Here is a 24,292-nt window from a genome sequence, read left to right on the forward strand (position 1 = left end):
TTGGAATGCTAAGAATGGCTTAAATTTTTGTATATCATTGACAACACTATGTAAATGATGTCTCAAATTACCTTAAACAAGCAAACAAACAAACAATATGAAAAAAAAAAAAAAAAAAAACACTTTGAAAAGAAACATTGGTTTATGGGTTGTTTTTTAACAGACTGTTTCCAGAGTTTTTTATAATTTGAAACACGTGACGGACAATGAAAAAAGTACATCTCTGTATTTTCAAATGATTTTTTACACTCATATCGGAACCAGGCTCTGCTTCCAGTCTGACAACACTTGTCATAATGTCTCTCATTCTCCGACCCTAGCCTAAAATGAGTTTTTTTAATGTGAGTGTCCACTGACCGCTGCTGTTGTTGAAGTAGAACCTCTGCACAGTGGCCTGCACCAACTCAAACGGGTTGTCCTTGGGGAGTTGCTGGAACAAACACAGTACACAAGCTTATACAGGGCAACAAGCTTATACAGGGGCAGCAAGCTTTATACAGGGCAAGAAGCTTATACAGGGCAAGAAGCTTATACAGGGCAAGAAGCTTATACAGGGCAAGAAGCTTATACAGGGGCAACAAGCTTATACAGGGCAACAAGCTTATACAGAGCAACAAGCTTATACAGGGCAACAAGCTTATACAGGGCAACAAGCTTATACAGGGCAACAAGCTTATACAGGGGCAACAAGCTTATACAGGGGCAACAAGCTTATACAGGGCAACAAGCTTATACAGGGCAACAAGCTTATACACAGCAACGAGCTTCTACGGAGCAACAAGCTTATACACAGCAACAAGCTTATACACGGCAACAAGCTTATACAGGGCAAAAACCTTATACAGGGCAACAAGCTTATACAGGGCAACAAGCTTATACAGGGCAACAGGCTTATACAGGGCAACAGGCTTATACAGGGCAACAAGCTTATACAGGGCAACAAGCTTATACAGAGCAACAAGCTTATACAGGGGCAACAAGCTTATACAGGGCAACAAGCTTATACAGGGCAACAGGCTTATACAGGGCAACAAGCTTATACAGGGCAACAAGCTTATACAGGGCAACAAGCTTATACAGAGCAACAAGCTTATACAGGGCAACAAGCTTATACAGAGCAACAAGCTTATACAGGGGCAACAAGCTTGTACAGAGCAACAAGCTTATACAGAGCAACAAGCTTATACAGGGCAACAAGCTTATACAGGGGCAACAAGCTTATACAGGGGCAACAAACTTATACAGGGCAACAGGCTTATACAGGGCAACAAGCTTATACAGGGCAACAAGCTTATACAGGGCAACAAGCTTATACAGAGCAACAAGCTTATACAGGGCAACAAGCTTATACAGAGCAACAAGCTTATACAGGGGCAACAAGCTTGTACAGAGCAACAAGCTTATACAGGGGCAACAAGCTTATACAGGGGCAACAAGCTTATACAGGGCAACAAGCTTATACAGGGCAACAAGCTTATACAGGGCAACAAGCTTATACAGGGCAACAAGCTTATACACAGCAACGAGCTTCTACGGAGCAACAAGCTTATACACAGCAACAAGCTTATACACGGCAACAAGCTTATAAAGGGCAAAAACCTTATACAGGGCAACAAGCTTATACAGGGCAACAAGCTTATACAGGGCAACAGGCTTATACAGAGCAACAAGCTTATACAGAGCAACAAGCTTATACAGAGCAACAAGCTTATACAGAGCAACAAGCTTATACAGGGCAACAAGCTTATACAGGGGCAACAAGCTTATACAGAGCAACAAGCTTATACAGAGCAACAAGCTTATACAGGGCAACAAGCTTATACAGGGCAACAAGCTTATACAGGGCAACAAGCTTATACAGGGCAAGAAGCTTATACAGAGCAACAAGCTTATACAGGGCAACAAGCTTATACAGGGCAACAAGCTTATACACGGCAACGAGCTTCTACGGAGCAACAAGCTTATACAGGGCAACAAGCTTATACACGGCAACAAGCTTATACAGGGCAACAAGCTTATACAGGGCAACAAGCTTATACAGGGCAACAAGCTTATACACGGCAACAAGCTTATACACGGCAACGAGCTTCTACGGAGCAACAAGCTTTTCGCAAACATACCATATTCAATGTAATAAGCGCCCAGGGCGCTCTCAAAATTAGAAATAGGGTTGAAAGTTAAATTTCATGGTTATGTTGACAGCCTGAAATGTTTATGTACAACAGATAATTAAGTGTGCATATAACACACAAGTACGTATTATACACGAATAAATTAGTCTTGTGTACATTGATCAATCGGAAGGGGTGCTAATTGGGATTGTTCACCAGCCAATATATCAGCAAATGTCACTGTTGGCGCTAATTAGAGCGGTGCGTTTATTACGTCGAATACGGTATGCCTCTGCTTGGTACAACAATAGTTTGCTTTGTTTTTCTCCCAATCCCACCCATGGGGAGTCTGGGTTAGAATAAAGGTCCACAGCTTTAATATCTGGCAATGGTGGGGTTGAACAAACTTCATGTACAAACTTCCATGACTTATACGCAAACTCATTTCACTACCTGACTAAAATTAGACATGGGTCACTATTCCCCCTCATAACGTCCGTATGTATTCATGGATGACGGAGAAATGTAGTATGTAGATACAAACCCATATTGATGATGATAAAAGTTAATATGATTTGAACATAGCAGCAATCCATTTGTTCAAATTTTATACAGTAATATTTTGTTACCATCGTTTTTTTCTTCAGGCAGATTGTTCCATTGTTTTCAATATTTGCATATAGAAATCTGAGGTGAAGTGGGGTTTTATATCATGTTCAAGATTGTTGTACTTATATAATAACTTGCATGTGTGTGCCATGCCGCAGTTTAACATAAATACCCCACTCAGTCACAGTATACTGACTCTGAGCCAACCAGTCCTTGTTGCCAAGTGCCAGGGAGGGTAACAACAAGTCCATCCTTTTACATCTTTTGGTATGACGTGGCTGGGGATTGAACCCACGACCTTCCGCTCTCCGGGCCGACGCTCTACCACTAGACCCGGAGACTGCCTAGCAATGTGACATCACAGGAACGCATTGCAGCAATTCACGGAACATGATGCCATCCATTGTTCAGGATGTCTCAAACAATGTGACGTTTCCAACAGCCAACGAAAGTGATGTCTCCATTTGAGAAAAGGAAATCCATATTTGTCTACCTTTTCCTAGAGTAAAAGACTGTAGGTAAAATAGAGAACAACATACCCACAAGTGGGAATTATGTACCATCTGTCCTTCTTGAACTAATGTTGAAATAGTCTCCCCAACACGTGGAACTTACAAAATGAAGTCACTTGTGACAGATATTCCGTGATTCCTCGTAGCTCGTGGGTTTTTCTCTAAATGTCATACCTTCCAGTCATAGTAGATGGATGTGGTTCCATCATTGACGATCTCCAGGTAGGAAGTGATGCGCTCGCTGGTGTACGACTCAAACGAAATCCGGGCCTGGATGCCAGGCTGGCCGATGAAGCCGTGACTGTCCCCTGTCCAGCGGGCTGGCTGACCAGCGATCTGCAGGGACGGCCCGAACACCGGCTCCGGGTAGACATCAGGGTGGTCCTGGAGCGGGTCTCTGGAAGAACAACACAGGAGTCTTGTTGGATGCAGCAGCAGGGGAGGGATGTAGATGGCAGGTGTCATGGCAGCGTGTTTCATCCAGTCTGGACAAGGCTAATAATCCACATCACTGGGCACAATGACATACTATCAGCCATTCACCGACCAGGAAAACATGATCAAATTTAATTGTTATTGAAATCACTATGCATCCCCTACTGACTACTGACCAAAATAATATTGGGGTGTGGTGTACTCACTGCTGTCCCTCGTCCCCCAGACCCAGGTAGCGGTCCTCGGACTCAAGTCTCTCCATCCCCCACTGACTACTGACCAAAACAATATTGGGGTATGGTGTACTCACTGCTGTCCCTCGTCCCCCTCCCCTAGACACAGGTAGCAGTCCTCCGACTCATGTCTCTCCATCCCTCACTGACTACTACAACATGGCTACTGGGGTGTGGTGTACTCACTGCTATCCCTCGTCCCCCAGACCCAGGTAGCGGTCCTCCGACTCAAGTCTCTCCATCCCCCACTGACTACTACAACATGGCTACTGGGGTATGGTGTACTCACTGCTGTCCCTCGTCCCCCTCCCCCAGACCCAGGTAGCGGTCCTCCGACTCATCTCTCTCCATCCCCCACTGACTACTACAACATGGCTACTGGGGTGTGGTGTACTCACTGCTGTCCCTCGTCCCCCTCCCCCAGACCCAGGTAGCGGTCCTCCGACTCAAGTCTCTCCGTCAGCCCAGAGTCTGACTCTATCTCTGCCCTGCCCCTGAACGGGTCGTTTGTGCCGATCACCTCCAGCTGGTCAAAATCCTGAAGAGAAATTTGAGGATTGTATGGATGATTCTGATTACATACTGAAAAATGCTTCTAATGCTGAAAAATGTCGGCAACATTTAAAAAAGCTTCAGGCATTACCACTACCTAATTATTTTGTCTAAACAACATTGTCTAAACAACATTGTATAAACAACATTGTCTGACAATGTAGGTATAACCTGCATGTGACAATGTAGGTATAACCAGTGTCTGACAATGTAGGTATAACCAGTGTCTGACAATGTAGGTAAAACCTGCATGTTATAATGTAGGTATAACCAGTGTCTGACAATGTAGGTATAACCAGTGTCTGACAATGTAGGTATAACCAGTGTCTGACAATGTAGGCATAACCTGCATGTGATAATGTAGGTATAACCAGTGTCTGACAATGTAGGTATAACCAGTGTCTGACAATGTAGGTATAACCAGTGTCTGACAATGTAGGCATAACCTGCATGTGATAATGTAGGTATAACCAGTGTCTGACAATGTAGGTATAACCAGTGTCTGACAATGTAGGTATAACCAGTGTCTGAAAATGTAGGTATAACCTGTGTGTGATAATGTAGGTATAACCTGCGTTTGATAATGTAGGTATAACCAGTGTGTGACAATGTAGGTATAACCCGTGTCTGACAATGTAGGTATAACCAGTGTCTGACAATGTAGGTATAACCTGCGTTTGACAATGTAGGTATAACCTGCGTGTGATAATGTAGGTATAACCAATGTCTGACAATGAAAGCATAACCAAAATCTGCTGATGTAGGCTATCTCAGATAAAAATCACTAGGAAAGACTTGGAAAATACAGAAAACCTACTCAACTGGGAATTACATATCATCTGTCTCTCTGTATTGATGCTATACATTCTCATCGCGATATGACTGCAATATTGCCGATACGATGTAAAACTATAACTTACTCACTCACTCACTCACTCACTAATGCTATACCTTATCTAATGTAATATTCTCACCAAGACTTGGAACTTAGAAAATGAAGTCACTCGGGGAAAGATAATCTGTACTTCCTTGTATCTCCCTCGACTTACCCTACTGACTGTCTCAAAGTATACTCAACGGCAAAAGTTCTTGTGACACATAAAACACAACGAGGATCGGTCAAACAATTCTATTGCCATGTATAGAATTATATAACATAGAAACAACAATGTCTGAGGGTATTGTAAAGAACAACATTCCATATAAGGAGCACTCCTACCATATGCAAATGAGTCATGTCACCAGAGAGCAACATTCCATATAAGGAGTGCTCCTACCATATGCAAATGAGTCATGTCACCAGAGAGCAACATTCCATATAAAGACACTCCTACCATATGCAAATGAGTCATGTCACCAGAGAGCAACATTCCATATAAGGAGCGCTCCTACCATATGCAAATGAGTCATGTCACCAGAGAGCAACATTCCATATAAGGAGTGCTCCTACCATATGCAAATGAGTCATGTCACCAGAGAGCAACATTCCATATAAGGAGCACTCCTACCATATGCAAATGAGTCATGTCACCAGAGAGCGTTTAAGGTGAGTTCACAAATATAAAAATCCATGTCACAATAACTTTTGCCTTTGAGTATAGATCTCATTGTCACACAAACATATTCCTGAAAATTGTTCTTTATAAATTGTGAACTATGTTAAATAAACTTGTTACATATGGGGTGTACAGGATTTTACAAGCTGAATGTTTGTGTACAGCCCTCAAATCCTTCAGTTTGTAAAATCCCCTACACCAATGTCGTGACACATGTAACTCAGAGTCTCAAATCAGCGAACAACAAGGTGTTTCTACAGTTGGGCAGGACTCACGGGTTGATGAGGGTCGAGTTCATCGATGACGGACTGCAGCTGCTTCTTCCGCTTCTCGTAGAAGGGGGCTTTGTGCCAGGGGTAGAACACGGGGACCGTGTAGTTGGGGCTCCAGGGGCAGCCTGCAACACAGGGGGGAGGGAGGGGTAACGCTGCCTTCTACAGGACTCCCAACTCAGTATCATTGCTATATAACTCTGGTCTATATATTATCAAGGGAAGCAACTCTGCATGGTCATGGTGCTGACAAATCAAGGATCAACATGGTGAATCTGTGATTCTTACCCATGACCAGCGGATCCTTGTAGTCAAGGGAGGCAACTCTGCACATCTAGTGTAGCATTTGCATACTGTCCTTCCATGAACCAGTAGATATGACCGTGTCATCAAGATCAGACAACTTGCATAACATTTTAAGATATATATTTTTCTTGATCCAAAGGGATAATGCAAACAAGCATTTTCTTGCCAGACTTCTTAAAGAACAACGACTTTACCTTTTTCCTTCCTAACAGTCTGAGGGAGTCCCACATGCTCCACGGGAACTGGGTAACCTTTCTCTGTCTGGGTCAAGGTCATACTGAAGGACAAAAGGAAGTTTAATGTAAAATCAGGAATAAGAAAGAAATGTAATTCAGCATATACATATGTACTGTGATGACCCTTTGAATTTGTTTGACACAGCTGGGACAAGTTTATGTGGATGACATGTCTGTCCCTGACTGTGCATAAGAGCAAAAGGCCCCTTGTCATTACAAAATGTTAAGAACAAAATACACGGGTGGCCCCTCCCATACCACAGCAGTCAGTGATGTCTGCCGCTTGTTCCAAGCCCGAGGCTAGTGAAATTATGTTTCGTCCCATACGCTCAGCTAATAATAGTTCATATAACAAGTATAAAACAATCAATTCCAGTAATGCCAATGGACAATTTCATGCCAGTAGAATCAGCCTTCAAAAGCAAACAACCTGAAAGACAATAGAACCATGTCAATCTCTACCTCTGCACTAAGCATACCCAGAGCATGAGGGCCCATTATGACCCACTGCCAATGTCAAACATTGAATGTTGCTGAAAACTTTGAAATGCCGGTGAGAAAATTACATATTCAAATGGCTGACGACTATCCTGTTTTCTTTCTTACACTTGCAAGTTGCAGACTTCTGACAGGAAGAATTACTAAGACAAACATGGGTTAGATTTTGTAAACTTCAAACCAAAATCTAACAAGAAAGCTGTGTTATCACTATCCCCAGCCATGGGGCACATTAGAATTTTGTTTGTTCATATAGTAGTGAATATAAACTATAAAATTGAGTCCTATAAAGCCTTAAGAAGAGATAGGCACTTGGGCCGCTTTATGTCATCAGAAAAAAATGATTCAATGTGAAATTAATACACAGAAAAGGCCCCTTCTTTAGAAAAACTAACTGACTCTTGATAAGTTAACTTCTGAGAAATTTTTCCCCAATGCAGACACTATGCACTAAATAACATGAATCAAGGGCCGTAACTCTGTAAAAAAGTAATTGACGGGACCAATTTTCGAACTCAGTCTTGAAAGCATCTCTTAGATAAGCAAGCAAACTTTCATTCATGTAACTTCAGTAGTTTCTGAGAAATCTTGTCCCCATTTCATACAGTATGCACTAAGTTGAAAAGCATGGAACAAGGGCCACAACTCTGTAAAAAAGTAAATTCATATGAATGCATGTGATAACTTTGATAATAAGCAGTGATATATGTAGTTATATTCATAGTCTGTATGTGTAGCAGGTGAACTCACTGTATTCCAACCATTTCATCCCCGAACCTCTCCTGCTGCTTCCAGTACTCACTCCCCACTCGGTCTGCAATAAAATCATCATCATCATCATCATCATCATCGACCCATGAAGATCCAGGTTAGAATAGGTCTTCAGCAACCCATGCTTGCCGTAACAGGCGACTATGCTTGCCTTAAGAGGCGACTAACAGGATCGGGAGGTCAGGCTCGCTAATCGTATCCCAATTGTGTGGATCGATGCTCATGGTGTCAATCACTGGATTGTCTGGTCCAGACAAGATTATTTACAGGCTGCCATCACATAGCTAGAATAATGCTGAGTGCGGCTTTAAAGAACAAAACATTATAATTTACATTATCACATCATAATTTACATCATCATCATCATCATCATCATCATCATCACTATTTTTTTCATTATCCTCAGCACCTGTTCCACAAAGCAATCTCAGCACTATGTCAGTTTTAGTCAGTGTTGAAGTACTGGAGTTAAGATTGTCCTAGCACTAAAACAGCTTCGTGGAACAGTCCCAGGTGAGGATGCGTAGCATGCATGCAAGTGCCTAAGTCCTACAGCATCCCATAAAGAGGAAGACTTACACCCCTTGCCGTAGTCCATGGTGGGGATGGTCCTGTCGATGATGTGTCTCTGTTCCTGGATGCTGCGGAAGTTGTCTGCCTGGTTCATGGCCAGGTCCTCCGGAGACTTCTGCAGCAGCTCTGTAAGCAAACACTGGCCATGTATATATATCACAGGAACATATATCATGTACAGCCTGGACACACCTGAGCCTACTCCAGACATACAGTATTAGACCCAGAAGTGCATGTGTGCATATATGGGCTGTTATATGTTAATTTTACTTGTTAATTTACGACTAGGGCTGGATGATACACCAACTGTGTGATCTGATACACATCACGATACTTGCATGTGCTCTCATCTAAGCCATCTTTTTCATAGACAGGATGGCCAAATATCTGGCACACTGATGATTTACAGCTGGCAGTGTCAAGTGAGGCACACTACCAGTGGTAGAAACTAACAGTTTTCGTCCACTAGTCCTTATAATAATAACATATAGCAAAACCCTTAAAAATGGCAAATGTCTACTAGTCCTCATGATACCCTAACTACTGGGCAGTTTGTCAAAGACTACAGGACTAGTGCCAGTTTCTAACAATGACTACTAATTAGTGTTTAGTGTAACAGATATTAAAGCAAACATTTAAGTTCAGAATTGATATTTTTAACTTTGTACGACTATGATCGATACTTGTATCGAGAAGTAAAACATTGTGATCCACTGATACATCAGTGTATCGTTCCACTGCTACTTCTGACAAATGTTAATTTTGGTTTAGTATGAACTGTATCACGTTAACCTGACTGGTCCGACAGGGACTTGACTAGACACAGGCTTGGGGCAACTCACTTGAGATGTAGCCCTGTTGTCTCTTCCTCTCTATCATCCTCAGCTGCCAGTTCTTCAGAGCGTTGTTCTCGTCCGCCTGAGCCCGGATGTTGTCTTTCATCATCTTCCTCTTCTTCTCATACTTGAGAGTCGGGGCCGAGGGCTGGGTGTCCAGCTCGCGGGGGCTCGGGATGTCCTGCCGTCAGTAGAGTCACAGTGAGTTGGGCTAATACAGCTTTCAATAGTACTTTATTTATATCACTAGCAGTGGGAGGAAACCTGAGTTATCTAGCACCCATACTGACACTGATTCCCCATCAGAGTGTGCCATGGGTAACAAAAGCCAGAGCTCCAGATAAGCTGTGTAACTGCATAAAATACGCATCAGAAATGCAGAAATACGCAGTAAAATAAAATCCAAGCGTATAAAATATGCAACGAACATTACAGATATGCTACAAAATAAAACTTGTGCGTATCATCAAAATATTGTGAAGTAACCCTGCGTATTCGATTAGCAACTTATACTGGATTGTCTGGTCCAGACTTGATTATTTACAGAAAGCCATCACATAGCTGGAATATTGCTGAGTGTGGCGTTAAACAACAAACAGGGGATCGAACCAGAGACCTTCCACTCTGATTTTGGAAGCAGAAAGACCATGTTCATCAAGGAGACAAAGTTACGTACAATGAGGTCGCCCTTCTTGACAGCTTGCCGGTGGAAGTCGTTGTAGCTTCCAAGAATGCTGTGCTGTATAACACTGCCGTCAGAGTTGTAACGAGGTCCGGCAAACCCTTCATGGAAAATACACAAAAACAAACAAATGTCAGAAGTTTGTCAAATTCATTGGAATGTTGTACCACAGGGACATCTATTCCCTGTCCTCTATAAGACAGTTTGTTCTAGTTGCATGTGCAATCCCTACTGGTGCCCGCCCCCATGGTATTTGAATCAAGGGACCCCTAAATCTTTAACTGTTAACACGAGGGCAATGTGAAGGAGAAACTGCTTCTTCCAGAGATTACCATATTCGACGTCCTGCTCTAATAAGCGCCCATGGCGATATTTACTAATATATTGGCTAGTGAACAATCCCAATTAGCACCCTTCCAAATGATCAATGTACACAAGACTTATTTATTCGTGTATAATACGCACTTGTGTGTTATATGCACCCTTAATTATGGGCAATTAAATTCTGGAAAATATATCTGTCATGTATAATACGCACATACTTGCGGTATAAAAGGAATTTGATCAAAGAGTGCAAGAGAAAATCCATGTGCAGCATGGACCAAGTGGATACATGACATGTAAAACTGAACAACTTTTCATCACCTGCCACGGTGGCTCAGTGGGAAAACAGTGGGTTACAATAAACAATATGTGAAGTTGCAGGTTCAATTCCCGTCATCCATAATGAAAACTTTCATTTATTGTCTTCGATTTTAGAACATTGGATGTTTGAAAAACCAAGTACAAATTCATAAGTACAGAAATATTAGTAACTCCTCATTGGAAGTTTTACAATGATTGTAACACTTGTAGGTGGTTTTACAATCAATCATTGTAAGCCCTCATAGGAGGGTTTACATACAATCATTGTTAACCAGACAACAAGGGATTACATTGAAACTAATGCGAGTGAGCGCGTGAGTTGGATCTAACGCTGCTTTTAACAGTATTCCAGTTAAATCAACTTGGGAGGAAAGCCTGAAGTGATGCAGGTCTTAGACGTATACCATGTTTGCGGTGCCTTAGACGACTGGGCCACCGTGCCCCCTAAACTAATGCGCTCTGTGGGGGAGTTCAACCATTCAAACACCTCCTGGGGTGACACAAACACGTGGGAGGTTTATAAGACTAGGATATTGACCTCTGGATATTTATGCGTAATTTCTACCACTGACAATGTTTATGCCAGTTATGTAGCTGTCGTGTGAACCACCTTACACACCTGAGTAGTCGATGGGTTTGACGGGAGCATCAGGTGGCGCTGGCTTAGCTACAGTCACACTGCAAACAGAAACAACAACAACAATAATAAATGGATATATATATGTCATGTGCTGTAGGCCATCCGTTGATGCATGCTCATAGCGCTGGCACCATTATTTCTCAATGGATCAGTGTGCACTTGATCTTCGTACGACTATAGTAAATTCATGTTCAATGGTGGAAATGTGAAAGTCCAAACTCATAAAAATCAGACCTTTTACACTGATAAAAGACTTCTCTATGTGAAGATCTGAGGACAGTTCCAGTGTTTGACAGTAACAATACAGTACTTATTTAAGTGTTGACAGTTTCCAACAAAAAAATCTTTGCACTATGAATATCGTCAGTGTTAGAGTATGGGATTTACTTCAACAGTACTGATGCGATCAGTTTGCTGAACGGAACCCTTGGCCTCTATGAAAGCAATCTTAGCCCTGTGACTATCAGAAGTCTGTGTTAGAGTATGGGATTTATTTCAACAGTACTGATACAATCAGTTTGCTGAACGGAACCCTTGGTCTCTATGAAAGCAATCTTAGCCCTGTGACTATCAGAAGTCTGTGTTAGAGTATGGGATTTACTTCAACAGTACTGATGCGATCAGTTTGCTGAACGGAACCCTTGGCCTCTATGAAAGCAATCTTAGCCCTGTGACTATCAGAAGTCTGTGTTAGAGTATGGGATTTACTACAGCAGTAAGGCAACGATTTTATTATATCACATGTAAGTTTATGAATGCCAACTATTAGAGAGTGAGTAAGTTGAGCTTGAACAATCATTTTATTTCTATCCCCATGTGTCAGCATGATGTGAAATAAAAGCCTGTAGTTGACATTTACCAGTGTAGGGACCACCGGGAGAGTGCTGGCAGACCAAGGGTCATTAATAGGAGTGAACCTACAAGGGATTCTAAGGGAGACAACTCTGTGAATTACAGGACCTCGTTCAAGTGAGCCACCCGTTCATCCACTTCTAAACGTCAGGCTTGCTGACTAACTCTTGCATGGAACGTTCCTAAGGACCAATATATCTGTTAAACAGTGGAGTCATAAAAAATATTTAAAACATGTTTACTTAGACTGATTATATAAATTTATTCTCAAATAATGAATTTGAAATTTGTACTGTATTTGTTTCAATGAAAGCAAAACAAGAAAAAATATGTTCTAATATTTATCTTTTATCCAAGTGACACTCAACAAACAAACCCTATTCAAACATTCAATATATTTTTCATTCGAAGAAAGTAAACATGTGTAATGCAATGCACTTTGAGCATTAAATCTTATCTCTGTTTACTTATTTGTATAAGACGGACATGCATTTAAGTTCTGTCAAGATTATTGAATTTTTCATTACAAGATTTACTGAAGTTTTTTCACAATGCAGTCTCTACAGATTAGACACCACAACAGGAGGGTTAACATGACTTCACAGTCGCACTGAGGGAAATCCTGGGAATACATATACTTGAGTGAGTGTCAGTTACAGAGTGAGTGACTGTGTGAGCGAGTGTGTGGGGAGTGAGTGAGTGAGTGAGTGAGTGAGTGAGTGTGTGGGGAGTGAGTGAGTGTGTGGGGAGTGTGTGGGGAGTGAGTGAGTGAGTGAGTGAGTGAGTGTGTGGGGAGTGAGTGTGTGGGGAGTGAGTGAGTGTGTGGGGAGTGAGTGAGTGTGTGGGGAGTGTGTGGGGAGTGAGTGAGTGAGTGAGTGAGTGAGTGTGTGGGGAGTGAGTGAGTGTGTGGGGAGTGAGTGAGTGTGTGGGGAGTGTGTGGGGAGTGAGTGAGTGAGTGAGTGAGTGTGTGGGGAGTGAGTGAGTGTGTGGGGAGTGAGTGAGTGTGTGGGGAGTGAGTGAGTGTGTGGGGAGTGAGTGAGTGAGTGAGTGAGTGAGTGAGTGTGTGGGGAGTGAGTGAGTGTGTGGGGAGTGTGTGGGGAGTGAGTGAGTGAGTGAGTGAGTGTGTGGGGAGTGAGTGAGTGTGTGGGGAGTGAGTGAGTGAGTGAGTGAGTGAGTGAGTGTGTGGGGAGTGAGTGAGTGTGTGGGGAGTGTGTGGGGAGTGTGTGAGTGAGTGAGTGAGTGTGTGGGGAGTGAGTGAGTGTGTGGGGAGTGAGTGAGTGAGTGAGTGAGTGAGTGAGTGAGTGAGTGTGTGGGGAGTGAGTGAGTGTGTGGGGAGTGTGTGGGGAGTGAGTGAGTGAGTGAGTGAGTGTGTGGGGAGTGAGTGAGTGTGTGGGGAGTGTGTGGGGAGTGAGTGAGTGAGTGAGTGAGTGAGTGAGTGTGTGGGGAGTGAGTGAGTGTGTGGGGAGTGAGTGAGTGAGTGAGTGAGTGAGTGAGTGTGTGGGGAGTGAGTGAGTGTGTGGGGAGTGTGTGGGGAGTGAGTGAGTGAGTGAGTGAGTGTGTGGGGAGTGAGTGAGTGTGTGGGGAGTGTGTGGGGAGTGAGTGAGTGAGTGAGTGAGTGAGTGAGTGTGTGGGGAGTGAGTGAGTGTGTGGGGAGTGAGTGAGTGAGTGAGTGAGTGAGTGAGTGTGTGGGGAGTGAGTGAGTGTGTGGGGAGTGAGTGAGTGTGTGGGGAGTGTGTGGGGAGTGAGTGAGTGAGTGAGTGAGTGAGTGAGTGGTTGCGTGACACCTCTGCAGGAAGGTTGACATGACTTCACAGTCGCACTGAGGGAAATCCTGGGTATAGGTTCCTTATGCATGTGAGTGAGTGAGTGAGTGAGTGAGTGAGTGAGTGAGTGAGTGAGTGAGTGAGTGAGTGAGTGAGTGAGTGAGTGAGTTTGTGGTTAAGTAAGTGGTTGCAATAAGAGAATGACATCTTCCCGAAACAAATGATTATAAAAGTCCACTTTCCACCCTTCCCGAAATAAGCTGGAATTATGGAGTCATATTCTGGCTGGACTTTTGACTTCGGTCGTTTGCAGGATTTGCAGAGCATCTGTACTATTAACTGGACGTCGACAAATATTTTCCAAATCTTATCATGTTTTAATCCAGGTGCTCAAGTGATTTGATGCACTTTGCGAGGTAAGACCCGATTTATTACAATAAAGATCTTGAATAACGATCACATCGTCTTGACTGGGTTACGCTATAATGTTTGAAGCAAATGCATGTGAAATGAGACGTGGAATCTGATTGGTCAATAGGAGCGACACAAAAGGGACACTACTCGTAACAGCCACTGCAGGCACTACGCTCAAGCCATTGAATTCAGGCCTAGTTCAGCAAGGTGGAAACTGGATTTTTATAGTCAGATAACTCCCTTGCCTTGGAAAGATGGTCTGGAGCAGACAATCCAGTGATTGACATGAGCATCAATCCACGCAACTGGGATACGATGACATGTATCAACCAAGTGAGCGAGCATGACCACCTGATCCCTTTAGTCGCCTCTTACGACAAGCATAGTCGCCTTTAGGGTAAGCATGGGTTGCTGAAGACCTAATCTACCCCGGATCTTCACGGGTCCCCAAGGAATGTGCATGTTATGATTATAATAATGTTGTCTTAAGTCGGTAGCTATGCTGGTGATACATAGACAGGTCTTCTACCTACATTTTAGGCCTGGGTTTCTCGAGTTCGGCAGGTGGCTTCAGTTTTCGAACTGTAACTGTTGATGGGACAGGTGTCTTCTTGCGCTCAGCCGGAGGACGAGGTTCATGGATCTGATGAAATACATGGAGCTTTATAGTTTCTCACCAAAGTTGACGCTCTGACAGTCGGGATTTTACGGCTGCTTCAGTTGGTGTTGATTTTGCACTCAGCAAACATTATTTGTTTTGAAACGGCCAACTTTTATTTTGATTTGAGTTGAAAATGATGGAGGTGAATTCACAGTGAAACATTCACAACATTCAGCTTGCAACAGTCTGAACAATGCAGCACAGAGTTCATTGGTATGTCAGCAAACTACCCTCCCTGTTTACCCATAAATGACACAAAACACCATTATCGTATTCAACGTAATAAGCGCCCAGGGTGCTCTCAAAATTAGAAAGAGGGGTCTCTTAATAGAAAATAATTTTGGTGAGAAAAAAAAGCAGCGTTGAAAGATTGTAAATTTCGAGGTTTATGCTGACAGCCTAAAAAATGATATAAAAAAGTATGTGCGTATTATACATGACAGATATATTTTCCAGAATTTAATTGCCCATAATTAAGGGTGCATATTACACAAGAGTGCGTATTATACACAAATAAATAAGTCTTGTGTACATTGATCGATCGGAAGGGGTGCTAATTGGGATTGTTCACTAGCCAATATATTAGCAAATATCGCCGTGGGCACTTATTAGGGCGGGGCGCTTATTACAAGGAATACGGTACCCTCACTAAATGACCCAAAGATGCTTTGAGCCACCTGACTGACCATCAGATACCACTTATCTTAATGACCCACCCAACCCATTATCTCCTTTCCCAACATAATGCCACCCAACCCAAACTGATCCACAAATCCCCTCCCCCATGCCTGATATATTGCCAACCCTACCCTCCTATCCCACTGATCCCCATCCCTCCTTCCCAACATCCTGGCACCCTTACCCCAACTGACCACAATCCCCTTCCCTCCTTCCAGACATCCTTGCATCCTTACCCCAACTGACCACCAATCCCTTTCCCTCCTTCCAGACATCCTGGCACCCTTACCCCAACTGACCACCAATCCCTTTCCCTCCTTCCCAACATCCTGGCACCTACCCCAACTGACCACCAATCCCTTTCCCTCATTCCCAACATCCTGACACCCTTACCCCAACTGACCACCAATCCCCTTCCCTCCTTCCCAACATCCTGGCACCCTTACCCCCAACTGACCACCAATCCCCTTCCCTCATTCCCAACATCCTGGCATCCTTTCCCCAACTGACCACCAAGCCCTTTCCCTCCTTCCCAACATCCTGACACCCTTACCCCAACTGACCACCAATCCCCTTCCCTCCTTCCTAACATCCTGACACCCTTACCCCAACTGACCACCAATCCCCTTCCCTCCTTCCCAAACTCCTGGAACCCTTACCCCAACTGACCACCAATCCCCTTCCCTCCTTCCTAACATCCCGACACCCTTACCCCAACTGACCACCAATCCCTTTCCCTCCTTCCCGACATCCTGACACCCTTACCCCAACTGACCACCAATCCCTTTCCCTCCTTCCAGACATCCTGACACCCTTACCCCAACTGACCACCAATCCCCTTCCCTCCTTCACGACACCCCTGAACCCAACTGACCATCAATCCCCTTCCCTCCTTCACGACACCCCTGAACCCAACTGACCATTAATCCCCTTCCCTCCTTCACGACACCCCTGACCCCAACTGACCACCAATTCCCTTCCCAACAACCCGACAACCCTTACCCCAACTGACCACCAGTCCCCTTCCCTCCTTCGCGACATCCTGACAGTTTGACCCACCTTCTGCAGATCATCATCCTTGATCTGTAGTTTCTCGATCTCCTCATTCCAGATGACGTTGCGTGATGGTGGTCGGTTCTCACTGTTCTCCTCCTGTGAAGGTGTTGCCGACTTCTCCGGAGTATCTCTCCTTTTCCCATCTCTCTTACTCAGGCGATCTGTAACCAAAGGAGACAAGAGTAAGTTGGGGGTTATTTCAAAGCAGACTTGGTAAAAACAAAACAAAGGAAAGATACTATGACATTTTTAAAAAAAACATCATTTTGAAACATGACTTACGTGAGGTCGAGTGAACAGATAATCTCCGGTTTCCTTGACGACTAACTCGTCTCCCGGACATTATACCAACCAATCAGGTCTCGCCTACTGACACAGACATAGCAACAGATATTATACCAACCAATCAAGTCTCATCTTCTACACAGACATAGCAACAGACATTATACCAACCAATCAAGTCTCATCTTCTACACAGACATAGCAACAGATATTATACCAACCAATCAAGTCTCATCTTCTACACAAACATAGCAACAGTTATTATACCAACCAATCAAGTCTCATCTTCTACACAAACATAGCAACAGATATTATACCAACCAATATAGTCTCATCTTCTACACAGACATAGCAACAGATATTATACCAACCAATCAAGTCTCATCTTCTACACAAACATAGCAACAGATATTATACCAACCAATCAAGTCTCATCTTCTACACAGACATAGCAACAGATATTATACCAACCAATCAAGTCTCATCTTCTACACAAACATAGCAACAGATATTATAAGAACCAATCAAGTCTCATCTACTGACACAGACATAGCAACAGATATTATACCAACCAATCAAGTCTCATCTTCTACACAGACATAGCAACAGATATAATACCAACCAATCAAGTCTCATCTACTGACACAGACATAGCAACAGTTATTATACCAACCAATCAAGTCTCATCTTCTACACAAACATAGCAACAGATATTATACCAACCAATCAAGTCTCATCTTCTACACAGACATAGCAACAGATATTATACCAACCAATCAAGTCTCATCTTCTACACAAACATAGCAACAGATATTATACCAACCAATCAAGTCTCATCTTCTACACAGACATAGCAACAGATATTATACCAACCAATCAAGTCTCATCTTCTACACAAACATAGCAACAGATATTATACCAACCAATCAAGTCTCATCTTCTACACAAACATAGCAACAGATATTATACCAACCAATATAGTCTCATCTTCTACACAGACATAGCAACAGATATTATACCAACCAATCAAGTCTCATCTTCTACACAAACATAGCAACAGATATTATACCAACCAATCAAGTCTCATCTACTGACATAGACATAGCAACAGACATTATACCAACCAATCAAGTCTCATCTTCTACACAGACATAGCAACAGATATTATAAGAACCAATCAAGTCTCATCTACTGACACAGACATAGTAACAGATATTACACCAACCAATCAAGTCTCATCTACTGACACAGACATACCATAGTATCAGATATTACACCAACCAATCAAGTCTCGCCTACTGACACAGACAACGTAACAGATATTACACCAACCAATCAAGTCTCGCCTACTGACACAGACAACGTAACAGATATTACACCAACCAATCAAGTCTCGCCTACTGACACAGACATACCATAGTATCAGATATTACACCAACCAATCAAGTCTCATCTACTGACACAGACATAGTAACAGATATTACACCAACCAATCAAGTCTCATCTACTGACACAGACATAGTAACAGATATTACACCAACCAACCAAGTCTCATCTACTGACACAGACATAGTAACAGATATTATACCAACCAATCAATTCTTGCCTACTGACACAGACAACGTAACAGATATTACACCAACCAATCAAGTCTCGCCTACTGACACAGACATACCATAGTATCAGATATTACACAAACCAATCAAGTCTCATCTACTGACACAGACAACGTAACAGATATTACACCAACCAATCAAGTCCCATCTTGAACAGTATTCCAGTTATATCATGGTGTTTCAGCCTAATGTGGGAGGAATACCAACCAGCACTAGGGTACCCAGTTCATGCAGTAACATGCCATGCAAGTATCTTTCTTCTTAACGCCATTGGACTCAAGTACACCTGGGCCCTGCTCCACAAAGCAATCAGATCACTAAGATGATCGTAACTCCCATAGTTTAACATAGACTTACGACAGTCGTAGCACTAAGACAATCATTACTCATCTGGGCCCTGTTCCACAAAGCAATCAGACCACTTAGATGATTGTAACTCCCATAGTTTAACATAGACTTGTGACAGTCTGTGGATTGTGGAACAGGGTCCATCTGAACTTGAGTACTCAAACAGTTTGAGTACTTGCTTCCCCATCAGATATCCAGGTCCTTGTCCTAAACCTAAGGTTTAAATAAAAGATTCTGGGGTCCCTTGATTCATAAACTACATACATCATAAAACCTCAAAGACCCATGGACCCACTGACACCATTATCTATAATTCCAGCACTCAGTTACAAGTAATTCTCACTAATCTGAGACTATACTGCCAAGGAAGTTGAAAATGAACACAGGGATAAAAATAATGTAGTGCTTTGACCATTCCCCTGTGAGGTGTGGAAAAGTAGCACAATTTAAATGGCCATAATTATGATGACAATGATGATGATGATGATGATGATGAGATTACAGCAACAAATCAAGCCTTCCGATACGAACAGACATAATCTCAGTGTCAGTACAACTCATTATACAGTATCCATTTGACAGAGACATAATCCTGTGTCCATACAACTTATAACCAAGTATCAATCTGAAAATTTACACAGCACATGAATATTTTTACCCAATCAAAATATCACGACACCACAAATCCTATTCCAGAGACTCCTTGGTTCCAATCCCAAATGTTGAACAGGCATACACAAAGAGTCTTCACAAAGAGTCTACACAAAGAGTACATGCAGACCACATTCACCAAAACTATTCACAAACAGGTCTTTGACAGAGGTAATCCGCTTTCTAATATACAGTGATCATGTACCGCATACCTCGCCACAATTCCTATGTTCGGGTATGAGGATCATGCATGTCGTGTTATTGAACGTTTATGTGGGTATTGATCTGCTGCTGTTTTCTGTGGACTCTGGTCGCTAAGGCAGGAGTCTCCCATAGGAATAAACCAATTACCGTGAATGTCAAATAAACTTATTAATCTCGCCGTCATAAGTGCTACAGTAGTCCCTGTTGCGGTTTTATCGCCTAATCGTTGGCTGCTTTTTTGAGATTAGAGCCGGTTGCTAACGAAGTCACGTAAGCAGTTTCTAAATAAGGGATGATTTACTACTCTGTCACCAGCCTAATGTAACATGTCAAGATTTATCAGAGATTCAGATTCAGGGATAGAAATTAGTTTTTTGCAAGTGTGCCACGGGGCACTCATAGGATGTTTAGATGAGCTCTTTGGAACTGAGGTGTCCCATATTTTAACCATGTGATTACAATTATAACTGTGCCAGTTGCACTGTGATACAAAAAATGGCAACAAAAATCATTTCCATAATCATAAGAAATCTCTTCTAAAAGCAGAGTCCGTTGTACGATTCTGACTATATCATCATGTGTTTATGAATCACTATCAAATATGATGATACCAGGTGTTCACGAAAAGATGAGCTTATCCTGCCTCACCTCGGCACCCATCACAAACACATGCAAGGGCAAGTCAATGGTTACCTTCAAACCCTGAGAATATATTACTACAAGGATCTTACAACAGAAATCTTACTCATTTTCTCCTGCATCTTTATATCTGTTATGGCATATGGTAACAACTGATCAAATTATTGATGCACTGTTGATATGTCCATGGCCGAACAGCAAGTTGAAACATCAATAGTTATGAACAATCCCAGAGTCCCACACTAAACTATTGAGAGCAATGATAGACATGAAGACATGAAATGTTTATGGAAGAGAACGTCTTTACTGTTTGTAACAACATTCAGGGGTATTTCTTTCCCGACCAGTGAAGATATCTTCTGTAGAATAGGTCTTCAGCAACCCCTTCTTGCCGTAAAAGGCGACTCTGCTTGTCGTAAGAGGTAACTAACGAGATCGGGTGGTCAGGCTCGCTGACATGGCTGATGCATGTCATTGTATCCCAATTGCGGGATTGATATTAATAGTATCAATCACTGGATTGTCTGGATTGACTCGATTACTAACAGACCGCCGTCATATAGCTGGAATATTGCTGAGTGCAGCATTAAACAACAAACAAACAAACTTCTTTTCCCTTCATCAGGTGAATGCTGACATGTTCACACAAGGTTGGATCAATGTACAAGCAGGGTTAGAAATTGGCACTCATCCTGTAGTCCTTGCCAAACTGCCCAATAGTAAAGGTATCCTAACATGCCTAAGGACTAGTAGAAATTTGCTATTTTTCAAAGGTTTTGCTATATGTTATCATTATAAGGACTAGTGGATGAAAACTGTTAGTTTCTACCGCTGACAAGGAAAACAACATGACAAGGAAACCAAGGGGATTAACGAGAGAGACACCAGTTCAGTACAGTAAAACAGAGAGAAGGGGCTGAGTTTATACATGCGACAATCTAGGTGTCATTACAAATGAAAGAAGTTGTCATCCATAAATTTTTCATGTAGTTGTGTTGTCTTTCCATAGTAGAAAAATGCAACAAAAAATGCATTTCAATGTTTCAAAAATTTCCATTTCCAAAATTTAAAATGCATTTTGTTCTGAGAGACATGTGATACACATTTACAGTAAGTTGTGTCAGGTAGTAAACAATCAGATATACCTAATTCATTCCCTAGAAGGTTCTGCTCAAGCTAGGACACTGTGGTGTTTGTTTGTTGTTTAACACCACACTCGGTAATATTACAATTAGATGACAGCAGCCTGTAAACAATTGAGTCTGGACCAGACAATCCAGTGATTGCTATTGTGAGAAATGATCCCACCATTGTGGTTCGATGACATCCAACCGCTTGACCGCCCAATCTGTCTGGTCACCTCTTGCGAGGTCTAGACATAATTATTACTGACTTCCCTTGTATCACTGGAATATTGGCAAGTGTAGCGTTAAAAAAACAAACTTGATAAGAAACAAAGATGTTTGCACATATAAAATATCGACTTATTATGTATTTAGTGATGAAATACTGAACTTAACCTCATTTATACATTCAGGATTTCGCTCATTGAAATAATATGTTATTTCACATGAATAACAAGATATTTATGCCAGAACAACATTGAGTGAGTAATGTTATTCGGGGATAGAAATTAGCACAGCCTGCTAACCCAGACAAGTTTTGTTAATGCTAAAGGTATCCTAAGTAGAATTTCAAACAGTTTTGAAGTATTGCTACATGTTATCACTATTTGGGAGAGCAGACATTCCTGGTTAATTTCCATCCCTGTTATTTGACAAGAGTGAGTGAGTTGGGTTTTAATGCCGCTTTCAACAGTATTCTAGTTATATTGCAGCGTGTCAGCTTAATGTGGTAGGACAGCCTGAAGTGATGCAGGTCCCAGACATTTACCAATTCATTGAAACCCATGGGCAAGGGTATGGTGCTGACAAACCTGGAAACATATTCGAGGCGAACCGGGATTTGAACCCACAATCATAGGTTTCTGGCGTGCCCAAGGGATGCAACTCTGCACAGCGAAGACGACTGGGTCGACCGTGCCCCATATTTGACAAGAAAAGACATAATCCTCTATATACTTATCCAACCTGTGGGAGATGAGGATGTATCCATCTCGAACACAACGGAATGCTGTGTGATAGTCCCCATCATCCTCACAACTGTCTACACTCTACAGACTGAGTCGGGCAGTGCTAATTAACTACTGTTCACCAGATGAATTATTTACCTACCTTCCGTATCCCGAACTCATCAAATATAGATACACAGAGCTGGAGTCATTGAAACCGTCTTATTCACTTTGAACTGGTTTCAGGTATTGCTGGGGAAGATCGCATGACGTTTAACTTTTCCATTAGTTACAGACATTGAACATGATTAGTACTTTCTTTATGGAATTAATTATGTATATAGTGACGTGGAAAGGTCTGAGCTGAAAGTCCTGGTGCTGAATACAACCAGGTTTATACACAAGCAGATCACTTGTCCAAGGCTATTGGGACAGGGAAGGACTACCTGTTTTCTCCCAAAACTGTAGTTATTTTCAGAAACCATTTGAAACAAACTAGTTGGATTTATGGGTTGTTTTTATCATTGTGTATCATTCTAAGAATACAACATCTGGACACACAGGAAAGAAGTGACGTTTTCCACCCTTGTGCATGCACAGTTGCATATCCTGTGGCGGATAGAGTTGTCCTCACAACTATTAGATATGATGCCTGTGAAGAGGACATCTGTTGAAAATCTGAAATGGTTTTTAGTGTGACCGACAGCCAAACAGGAATTTATGGCTATGATGTAATGAAGGTAGGGTATTTGATTAATTATCAATATTTCAGCACTCTCACGGCAGCCTGTAAATATTCAAGTCTGGGCCAGGGAAAAATGTGATTAAAAGCTTGAGCAGGTCCTAAACTCTTCAAGCAGGATGACGCAAACAGCCAAGTTACAGACAGCCATATCTTCAGTTAAGTCATCTGATACAACAAGCATAAGGTACTGGGGACTGATTCTACCTTGAAGTACCAACAGTAAAGTTGGAATGAAGTCACAGTGTCTATTCCTAACAGCTGATATGTTTGCATTGATTTTTCCATATGTTGGAAAGTTCGCCCACTGTAGGATCTGTCTTGAGTCTGGAGAACATAGACATCTTACTGGACTATAAGGTAACGTCATGTCAGCTAGTTTCTTCACAGAGGTAGATATATATAAGTCCTTGATAAATACAGCTCTCTCTGATGTCTCCTTGTAGCAATACTCCAGCAATAGCGTGGTGATACCAGAAATAGGCTTCAAACATTGTACTCGTGTGGGGAATCAACCTAGGCCTTCTGAGTGGTGAAGGAACGCTTTTACCACGCACCTGCCCTGAACTAGTGACGATCTGATGACGGTTATCCCCAATATAATTATCAATTGTATTGTTAGTTGGTTAACACCACATTCAGTAATATTCCAGCTATATAACAGCCTGTAGATATTTGAGTCTGGACCAGACAATCCTGTGATTGATATAATGAGCAACAATGTACATCATCAGTGAACAATGACACGCAATCACCCAGGTTGCATCTTATGACCAGCATAGGTACCTGGGGATCTAGTCTAATCCCGAATCTACCTACTATGTCACTTGTTTCATTTTGTATCAGTA

The 24,292-nt window shown here is 42.3% G+C and overlaps 1 protein-coding gene and 1 pseudogene across 1 annotated transcript in view; both read right to left on the reverse strand.

Annotated features, from left to right (window-relative positions):
• The window catches only part of LOC139461096 (MYCBP-associated protein-like), a 55,724-nt gene that overhangs the window by 24,143 nt on the left and 7,289 nt on the right, over window positions 1-24,292 (reverse strand). The window contains exons 2-13 of the mRNA XM_071242624.1: window positions 16,895-17,052; window positions 15,030-15,139; window positions 11,447-11,505; window positions 10,177-10,283; window positions 9,507-9,681; window positions 8,671-8,790; window positions 8,071-8,134; window positions 6,781-6,863; window positions 6,284-6,405; window positions 4,299-4,438; window positions 3,407-3,629; window positions 358-430 (exon numbers count right to left, since the gene is read on the reverse strand). Coding sequence (XP_071098725.1) covers window positions 358-430; window positions 3,407-3,629; window positions 4,299-4,438; window positions 6,284-6,405; window positions 6,781-6,863; window positions 8,071-8,134; window positions 8,671-8,790; window positions 9,507-9,681; window positions 10,177-10,283; window positions 11,447-11,505; window positions 15,030-15,139; window positions 16,895-17,052 — 1,434 coding nt within the window. The remainder of the gene's footprint in view (window positions 1-357; window positions 431-3,406; window positions 3,630-4,298; window positions 4,439-6,283; window positions 6,406-6,780; window positions 6,864-8,070; window positions 8,135-8,670; window positions 8,791-9,506; window positions 9,682-10,176; window positions 10,284-11,446; window positions 11,506-15,029; window positions 15,140-16,894; window positions 17,053-24,292) is intronic.
• On the reverse strand, window positions 565-2,971 carry LOC139461267 (uncharacterized; annotated as a pseudogene).

Source organism: Haliotis cracherodii, unplaced genomic scaffold (assembly GCF_022045235.1).
Source record: "Haliotis cracherodii isolate W230 unplaced genomic scaffold, xgHalCrac1.p SCAF_14, whole genome shotgun sequence".
NCBI classification, from domain to species: Eukaryota; Metazoa; Mollusca; class Gastropoda; order Lepetellida; family Haliotidae; genus Haliotis; species Haliotis cracherodii.